This window comes from Mchenga conophoros, linkage group LG8 (genome assembly GCF_057382185.1).
Source record: "Mchenga conophoros isolate Kocher_MC1m ecotype Shallow Benthic linkage group LG8, M_conophoros_male_GT1.1, whole genome shotgun sequence".
In the NCBI taxonomy this organism is placed as follows: Eukaryota; Metazoa; Chordata; class Actinopteri; order Cichliformes; family Cichlidae; genus Mchenga; species Mchenga conophoros.
In genome coordinates this window covers 197643-207151 of record NC_140533.1, presented here as the reverse complement: position 1 = coordinate 207151, position 9509 = coordinate 197643, and the positions used below count along the sequence as shown (strand labels likewise).

Sequence of the window (9509 nt, the reverse complement as noted above, 5' to 3'; positions counted from 1 at the left end):
CATGGCCATCAAATATTCTGTGCCACAGATACAGTTCGCTGCAGCACAGAGTGATGATGAGACCGTTAACATGTGCAACTTAGAAGTAGTCAGAGGTAACTGGATGTTCAATCGGGTTAAATGCAAGGTTGATTGGATTATATCTGAAGATCGTATGCTATTCGTGGTAACTCTGCTAGACTCCAAATTGCTCCTCGTCCATGCGGGAGTATCTCAAAATTAAATGAAACCACTTAACACTTTTTCCCTAAAACGGACTGACATGGGACACATTAAAGTTGGATCGGAACCTGCTAATCAGTCTGAAGGTAAGTGTTTTTTTCACTTATTCGAGAGAAGTCCGAAATGCGTTCTTAGTACTGTTTGTTTTGACTTTTAAGCTACCCTACCAGGATATTTTCATTTAAAGACAAATTGTCAATATCTCTGAATGTGGAGACTCAAAAGACTAGTTAGGTAATTTGCCGATGGATTTATGAGACTTGATAGAAACTTGGACGTTTGCAACAGGTGAATCGGTGAACTACCGAGGTTGCGCCCAAATGCTTAAAGCTGTTAGCTGGTCAGTGTTTTCAGGTGTGCTTGTACTACCTGTACGGTGCGGAGTGCTGACTAAGTCATGTTAAACCCATTAAAGCGTCGAGCTCAAATATCTTTTCATTTTTGTGCACTGTTCTCTTGTTGGCACACATTTTCTGTTTATTGAAGCCTTTTGTGAATAATTTTGATCATGTAAAAACTGGGAATTGGTCCCTATTGACAATACTCTTATTTTTTGCATTGAATATGTCATTCAGGAAAGGTAATTGGTCACTGAAGTTTTTGCAACTGTGTATTTCTAAATTTTGTGGCTTCAGTGCACACAAATTTATATTGTTCAGTTTGCATGTTAAAAGCCTGCCAAGCACCCCAAGGCTGATTATGCTTGGTAAGAAGTCATTTATGACATAGAGCTGATTAGACCATATTAAAATTTCTGTTTGGCACAGGAGCTTTTCGTGGACACAGGTATCCAGTCTCTGTTTTGTTAGCTCAAATTTCTGTAATTTCCTTTATAAACCAAGGTTGTTGGACATGTGTCTCAGTGAATCCAGCAAAGTAACAATATCAAATTTCACATTACATATTACTGATCAACAGTAGTCTAGCTACACCAACAGCAGAAATACTGAAGTCAATACTGTAAAGTTTAACAGCAGCACAAACTATAAACTCCAAAATAACCATACAGTTGATTCACCTCCGGTACTTTAACTGGGCTGACTCTTTGTTAGGTGTGTTTAATGTGCAGAATAATTCCCAATTATATACAATTATAATATGTTAAAATGGACCTATGTACACAAGGCCATTAATAATTAACTGTACGTAGGTATTTGCTTTATGACTATCTAGACAGTGTGAAGAAGTGAAGTATTGAAATTATTTTATGTTGCATAATGACAACATGTTGCCCCTATACATTTAAGGACAAAGTTCAATGACCGCCACCTGCTGGATGGTGAGTGCAGAGGGGCGTGTAATTGTTGAGCTGGACAAAGAGAACACCTGTGCTGATGCAATGTCAGTCTTCTTTGGTTCATTCTATGTATTGAACCTGGAATACCAGGAGTCAGCGGGTGCAAGGTTTTTTGTAAGGATAAACCCTGAAGAGGGAACAAAATGTACCTCCAAGGTTGGGACAAGCAGGAAGACTGGGACCACTGTGAAGCGAAAGGTTGTTCACATTAACCCTCATGTCACAACTTTCCTCCAGTGGCTTACTGAATTTGAGTGGAGAACTTCAAATTAGGGAAATTAGTAAATTTCTTGTATAATTTAAGTGACCAATGTGTTGTTACCCATGTCTCCACAGATGATCCATGGCCCATGCTTTCTGGACATTTACACAAGACGAGCAACAATGAAGACAAGCTCTCTCGCCATCTTGCAAGACGCTGTCTCTGTCCAATAGGTTTTTTTGAGTGCAACAGTTTTGATTTTTTTCCCTTCTTTTACCCATCCATCCATCCATTCGCTTCCGCTTATCCTTTTTCAGGGTCGCGGGGGGCGCTGGAGCCTATCCCAGCTGTCATAGGGCGAAAGGCAGGGTACACCCTGGACAGGTCGCCAGTCTGTCGCAGGGCCAACACACAGGGACAGACAACCATTCACACTCACATTCACTCGCACATTCACACCTAGTGGCAATTTGTATTATCCAATTAACCTATCCCCACAAGTTGCATGTCTTTGGACGGTGGGAGGAAGCCGGAGTACCCGGAGAGAACCCACGCAGACACGGGGAGAACATGCAAACTCCACACAGAAAGACCTGATGGTGGAATTGAACTCAGGACCTTCTTGCTGTGTGGCAACAGTGCTAACCTTCTTTTACCCGTTTGTTAAAAATTATTTCAGCTACTTACACTTTAATTGTCACATGTATTGGCTCACCCTACAAATCAATGAACTCAGTCCACAAAGCAAGATCAGGGTTCAGTGCAGGTCAGTCAAGTTCCTTCACACCACACACGCTCATCCATGTCCTTGTGGACCCTGTTTTGTGCAATGATTTGGTCGTGTGAGCCAGTATTTTGGACAAAGTGTATATAAAGGCAGACGTGTGGGGCTTGATATTATATCCATTACAATTCAGTTTGTTTGTATGGTGCCAACAAAATGAATGCCAAGGCACTTCACATTGTAGGTTTGAGACCCTACAAAATATAAGTAAGGAAACCCAACACTTGAGCATGTGTTGTCTGCCATGATATGGATATGACATAATATTGTTATTGTTTGTACAACCATCTGAGAAAATAATGGATTACATGGTTTAGTAAAAACAAGTGCTTCCTCAATGAAAATATGTTTTCAGTTCTTTTCAGTTTTTGATTTTGGAAATGTGCATTTCAGCAGGGAAGAATCAGAATTGAAATAAAGTGGTGTAAAGCACATGAATTATATTTTGTGTGTGTGTGTGTGTGTGTGTGTGTGTGTGTGTGTGTGTGTGTGTGTGTGTATCCATCCATCCAACTTTTTTGGAACCCTCCAGTCTCTTACAGTATGTTACTGTTAACTGAAATTACGGTAAATTACGACCTTTTAAAAGAGTAAATGACCGCCTGTTAGGACACGGTGTCCTCTAGCAGAGATGAATATTTTTGGTACTGATGATGCGTACCAACGGTAAGTTACTGGTTAATATATTGCAGTTTATTACCTTGCAGCGGGCTTACAGTGACATACCGTGAATAAACGGTAGTATACCAATTTATTAATCACAGTATGATGTTACTTTGTTGACGTAATTTACGACATAACGACATAACGGTATCTCACTGACATAACTGTCGCCAGTGAGATACCGTAAAAAAGGCTACGGTGCGTTACCATAATTTGTCCAAGAGTATTATACCACACCAGCAAAAAACGGTATCATCCTGCAGAAAGGTAAGCTACCGTAACACGGCGTCACGGTATGACGCTGGCAGCAGTGACGCCAGTATGTTACCGTAAAGTGGCGATGAAAAGTCTAACGGTGCAGATACACGGAGTAATCAGAAAAGTTTAGCATGAATCTGGACATTAGATTTAAGATTTAAGTTTTAAGCTTATCAGATATCACTTGTTAGAAGCTCCTTACCGTTTGAAGAAATCTCTTCTCAATCTGCTGTCCTCTTCTGCTTGCATCTTTTTTTTTCATCTAACACTGACGTTATTTTTTCTCCGTGAAAAACACAGCAACTCATCTTATCCCGGGGTGCCAGGAAGTCGAGCTGCGGATCTCAGCAGAAAACTTTTCAAACTGATTGCAGGTTGATCCAGGTATACATTTGAAACAGGTTCTCCTCGGTGACGTGACAGTCGGAACGCATCTGCGTAACCATGGTTACAGGGGGACGCTTTGGAGCTCTGCTGCTCAGCAGCAAAATATTTCAGATCAATATGTAAATACTCCAACTCTAAAACCAAGTAAAATAAATATGCTGCATATGTGTATAGTGCGTTCATGTGTGTGTGCGCTGCGTGGTGACGTAGGCGCGTGCATGTGTGCCCCTGTCACAGCTCCTTTCAGCATGGCCGGAGGTAAGTCACTGCCACGTTGCTCTCAGCTAATTAAAGTTTGTTCAGATCCCAAGCTGCAATGTGAATACAGCCAAACCGCCGCGTTTTTGTTTGTCATTAAGAGACTCATTCGGGATAAGTTTTGTGGAGGGCGGAGTTCACTAATATACGCTTATGAGTTTTAGCCGAGAACGCAGCTAAAATGCTAGCATGCTAAGTTAGCCTGATTGCTAGCGGCTACTCGCGGCAGTCTTTTTTTAACAGCATGCACTCTTTTTTCCTTCGTCAGGAGAGGTGTACTGGCAGTCGCGTGACACACACAGATCAGACACATATTTCTGTGTTGCAGGTATGGAGATGTTCTTATGTTTTGGAGATGCTGTCTTTCATTCATTGTTTTTATAAGTACAGTGTTGTACTGCCTGTTAGATGGCGGTTATTAATATAATTGTACTGAAGTATAATGTTTGAACTATAAGTACCAGAATATTGGGTCCTGGTTATTGAATTGTATTTATCTGACTGTTTATTTGTTTTTGAATTATTTTGTTTATTGTTCTTATAAGTTGTTTTTGATGTTTTTTCAGTGACATATTATTTATTTTGTGCTTTTTGTTTTTGAGAGCTTAAGTTAATGTTTTAAAACAATTTGTTGTATTTGATTCATTATATTATTGTAGTGTTAATGAAGCTGCAGACACAGCTCCTTTCAACATGGCCGGAGGAGAGGTGTACTGGCAGTCGCGTGACACACACAGATCAGACACATGTTTCTGTGTTGCAGATGTGCAGTAAAGAGCCAAAGACCCAGTACTGTCTCCTGCCTCTTACTTTCACGCCAGAACACAACACAAGAACAACAGGCGTAACACATGAACGGGTTACACATACTGAGGTGAGTTGTTGAGGATATGTCGAGCTGTCGATAAGCACGGCTGTTTCTGTGCTCTTATATACTGTTAGCCTGTTTTGCTGGCGTTAGTGAAGCTGTTTTCAACTGGATGTAACATTGTTGAACTCTGATGATTAATGAATAAACTCTCGATGTGACGACGTGAGCATGTAATTGTAACCCTGTGTTCATTTAGTCGTTTGATACCGTTTAATATCCAGTACATCTATTGGGTGTTTTATAACATGCCCTGGAATCATTTTAAGTTTTACAATGCCGGTGATTTACGACTCTTTCGCGACAGTCAACTGTGGCGTAAACTCTGGCGGGTCTCAGAGCTAGCTTATGTGAGCAAGCAGTGACATCTATACATGCAGTAGCCTTAAAATACTGATTATTTATTCTCCTGCTAGGTAAGAATTTGTGTTTTATACGTTTATTGTCACATTGTGCGCCATGTTATTGTTTCGGTGAAATGAATTTCTACAATGGCGGACTTAGACAAAATAGTGTTACTGTTAATTTGACTCTCTGCAGTGTTTAAATGCTTACACATACACACACAGTTACTGTCCCTCCACACGTAGGACTCAGTTCTGCTTCTATGCCCCATCTTTGTTTACTCTTTCCCACCCAACAAGTGCATAAATAAGATGTTAAAAACGTCATCATCATATCAAACATGATCGATTTGGGGGGAGTTTGTTTGGCACATGCTGACTGCATCCTAATTATAACCAGAAGAGGAGGTGAGAGGAGAGAACGAGAGTGCAGCAGTTTGGTCAAAGGAACAGGTGAAGAAGAGGTGAGCATCCAAGAGACGAGCAAGAGGACGGTTTCAAAGCAGACATTATGGCACAATAAAAGCTGTAAGAGCAGAGATTCATTCATATCTTTACTATTTTTCTTTAGCTTCTACTCCCGCTGCTTACAATAAATCCGAGATAAAGAACAAACAAGAACAACTCACATGGCATTGATTGTTTAGTTCAGTGTCACTCTGTGATTGTTTGACATTTCATATAAATGTGACTCTAAAATATAGTCAATAATATTAAAAAGCTGCTGTTACTGAGTCAAACTTGAAGGATTATGATAAACTTCAATTCTTACTGAATCTGTAACATTGCTTTTTTTAAAAATTGTTAAATGACTTTTGTGTCACTGTGCACAGTGAAAAGCTCACCTGATGGTGGTGTAGTGGTGAGGCCATGTTCACCACTAGATGGAGACAACCTGGCACAGGTATTTTCTATACACTAAATTTCACACTGAAAAGCCTTGGTGGGAATTGTTGTTTCATAGAAAGTAAAGGAAAACATGTCTTGAGGTCTTTTTCCTGTGTTTTCAAAATTGTGTTTTTCACATACACATCAAAACTTCACACAGACAAACACACACAGAAAACAATAAAATATGTCAAATTGCATGCACGTCTCATTCATTTTCTGAGAATTTCAACACTTTTAGTTTTTATGGAAAATAACTTTGTCAGGTCAGTGAATAGCTGCCACATAAGTACAAATCTAAATCATACATGTGTATTATAGAAAAAAGCACAAACCGTTGTGCTGTTAGTTCATAATAAATGGGTAGGGGTGCATAGTCAGTAAAAGTCACCAAGGCTCTGCAGAGCTCCAAACCTGCTCTTCCACAGACAGAAGCATCAAAAATGTGCGCTGGGAGCTTCATGGCATGGATTTCTACAGCCAACTAAATCTATATGTGTGTGGCCAAGAACCTTAGTCCATGTAGGGCATCTTAGCACAGTTTACTTGTGTCAGCTAGTGGGAGGGCAGAGAGCGCAGCCTTTACATTGTTTTATTGTAGAGTGACAGGAACTGCCTATGAGCTTCTAATCAAGCAGAAGTGTTGACGGAAAATCTATCAAAGGAAATACATTGATGAAAATCAAAGAAGAGAAATATTTATGTGATGTTCCATCTTCCTGAGAGCTGATTGGCTGTGATGACTCCTTCAAGTACTACATGCTACTTTGTCCTGCTAGTTAAGCCTGCTGTCTGTTCTCAGGCCTCCTCCTGCTTCACTACCATATATCCATCACCAGAGGGCTCCACTGACCTGCCTGCTGACATCAGACCACACCCCTGTGTCATGTGACCTGGCAGGAGTAGCAAAGCTGGACTCAGACCTGGCCCAGGCAAGTTCAAAGGCAGCTGTGGTAGAGAGAGTATATGGGCTCAAATTGTGGTCATAAATATTTTGTACTTGTAAATCAGGATTTGTGTGTGTATGGGATCAGAACGATGCCACCTTGACATGAAACCGAAAAAAATATTGAAACTGAAAAAAATATTGAAACTGAAAAAAATGTACAACGCGGCTGCGGTCATTGGTCATTATTTTCCTGTATGAATCGCTGTTACAGTAAAAAAATGTCACTTGCATATATCATATAGGAGACACACACATTGATATACACTAAATAGTCATTTCATTTCTCTTTTTTTGTGTTGCCAATTTTTCGCGGGACACGCAATCGTGTTCTCTGATTGGATAGTTAAATTTGTGATTGACATGACATTGGCCAATCAGATGAGAGGAAGAAAAATAGGCTCAAAATTCGTACTTGTAACTTGAAAGTTTAGTGCAGACTTTCACACATATTTTTTTGGATAAGTCCACACACAAATCTTTTTTACACACACAAATCCTGATTTACAAGTACAAAACTGATTTACAAGTACAAAATATTTATGACCACAATTGAGCCCATAGTAGTAAAGCACTGGAAGGATGAGGTGGAAACAGGAAGTGTGTAGATACAGTGGACTTGGCATCCTCCATCTGCCTCCATGCTCTCTTTACTGGTCTTCTAAAAACTTCTCCTGTAGCTGTTTAAATGTTTAGGATAGCATTTAGAATTCAACGTTTGTCATTACACATGTCTAAATACAGGGTAACAAAATACAGTTTGCATCTAATCAGTAAGTGCAATAAGAGCAGATTATGTATAAGTTCAGTAGAGAGCAGATATACAGATGTACTGTTGTATACATATGTACAGATATACAGATGGTGTAGCATACAGATGTTCTGTATTGCTGTACAGATGGGCAGATATACAGGTGTACTGTGAACAAATATACAGATGTGCTACATATATGCAGATGTATCGGTGTGAGGTAAACAGATCTACAGAGTGCTATGAATATATCTACAGCAGTGGAAGCGTAGCTCTCTGAACAGACTGTAACAGTGAACAGTGTAGGCACTATAACAGAGACTGTCAGTGTCGTAAAACTATAGCAGTAACCAATGTGAGCATGTGGTGAATGTTGTTACGATCCAATGTTGTCAGTGTTTTGTGTTAGGCGTGACTGTTATGTGTTTCCTGTTTTACTTTGAAGGTCTGTCTTATCTCAGTGTGTTCAGGTTACGCTTCCTTGTCTCGTCAGTTCTGATTTTCCCCAGCTGTGTTTCCCTCCTGTTGTCCGTTCCCTGATTGCTCCCTCTATGTATTTAAGCCCTGTGTTTCAGTTTGTCATGCGTCGTGATCATTGTGGTGTTGGTATCGTAGTTTTGTATATAGCTGTAAATAGATTTGTAAAGTAGCAATTGAGTTTTTTTTTTTCCCACCTTGTATTTTTTCCACCTTTTTTCCACCACTCTCCCAAACACGTCACTATAAGACTGGACTCTCACACACGTCACCACACGCACCACCACACATTTCCTATAATTCTATAATTCCTATAATTTATAATCCTTATCTTTATAATCTCTTCTGCTATTTGCACATTCTTTACTGTAAATTCCTAAGTTAATTTGTAAATTTTTGTAGTAAATTGTAAATATTGTAAAACTTTTCTTCTGTCATTTAATGGTCGGGCATTGTACAGCTACAAGCATTTCACCCCCATGTCATACTGTGTATGGTTGTGTGTGTGTGACAAATAAAATTTGAATTTGATTTGAATTTGATTTATATATTGTTCACTGCAGCAGCCTAGTAGGCGTGAGAAGCCATTTTTGTTGATTACGTTTTCTCCTGTTTTTCATGTAGCGAGTTAGGTAAGTGAATTGTCTTTTGTTTGGTTTTTCATTTTGGGTAGGAAAGCGTAGGGACCATTAGGGAGTTTTGTTTATTTTCGGCACTGCTCACTGCTGAAGCAAATAAATGGCTGCTTAGCATTTTAAAAGATACTATTGTTTGGGTTCTTGTTTTGGGTGGAGTGTGGTGGGCCAATGTTGTGTTGCGTTCAAGACACGCCTAGACTTAGAACGTAACAATGTTGAGAATGAAATCATGGTCACTGGGAGGAGGAGTGTAGAAGGGTTCAGTGAGTGTGGATGGAAAGGTTCAGCGGGGGCTGAGTTCAGTAGGGTGACAGCTGTGGGGGAGGAGCTGTTCCTAAACCTGCTGGTTTTAGTCTGAAGGCTCCTGTAGCACCTTCTGGGGGGGAGGAGCTGGAAGAGTTTATTGGCAGGATGAGAGGAGTCCCTGAGAATGATGCGTGCTCGGCATAGACATCTCTTCTTGTGGACATCCTCAATGGCAGGAAGTGGAGTCCCTGTGGTGAAAACTGCCCAACCCGCTGCAGTG

At 40.2% G+C, this 9509-nt stretch overlaps 1 protein-coding gene across 7 annotated transcripts in view; it reads left to right on the top strand.

Annotated features, from left to right (window-relative positions):
* Nucleotides 1–4059: 4059 nt before the first annotated feature.
* The window catches only part of rab3gap1 (RAB3 GTPase activating protein subunit 1), a 61842-nt gene continuing 56392 nt past the window's right edge, over nt 4060–9509 (top strand). For 2 of the 7 annotated variants that reach the window (XM_085283509.1, XM_085283507.1), the window contains exons 1-2: nt 4063–6187; nt 6974–7103. In XM_085283509.1, the coding sequence (XP_085139635.1) occupies nt 6168–6187; nt 6974–7103 (150 nt within the window). In that variant the 5' untranslated portion in view covers nt 4063–6167. Of the gene's footprint in view, nt 6188–6973; nt 7104–9509 lie in introns of all 7 variants that reach the window. The other 5 variants (XM_085283508.1, XM_085283512.1, XM_085283517.1 and 2 more) reach the window with 5 other exon arrangements.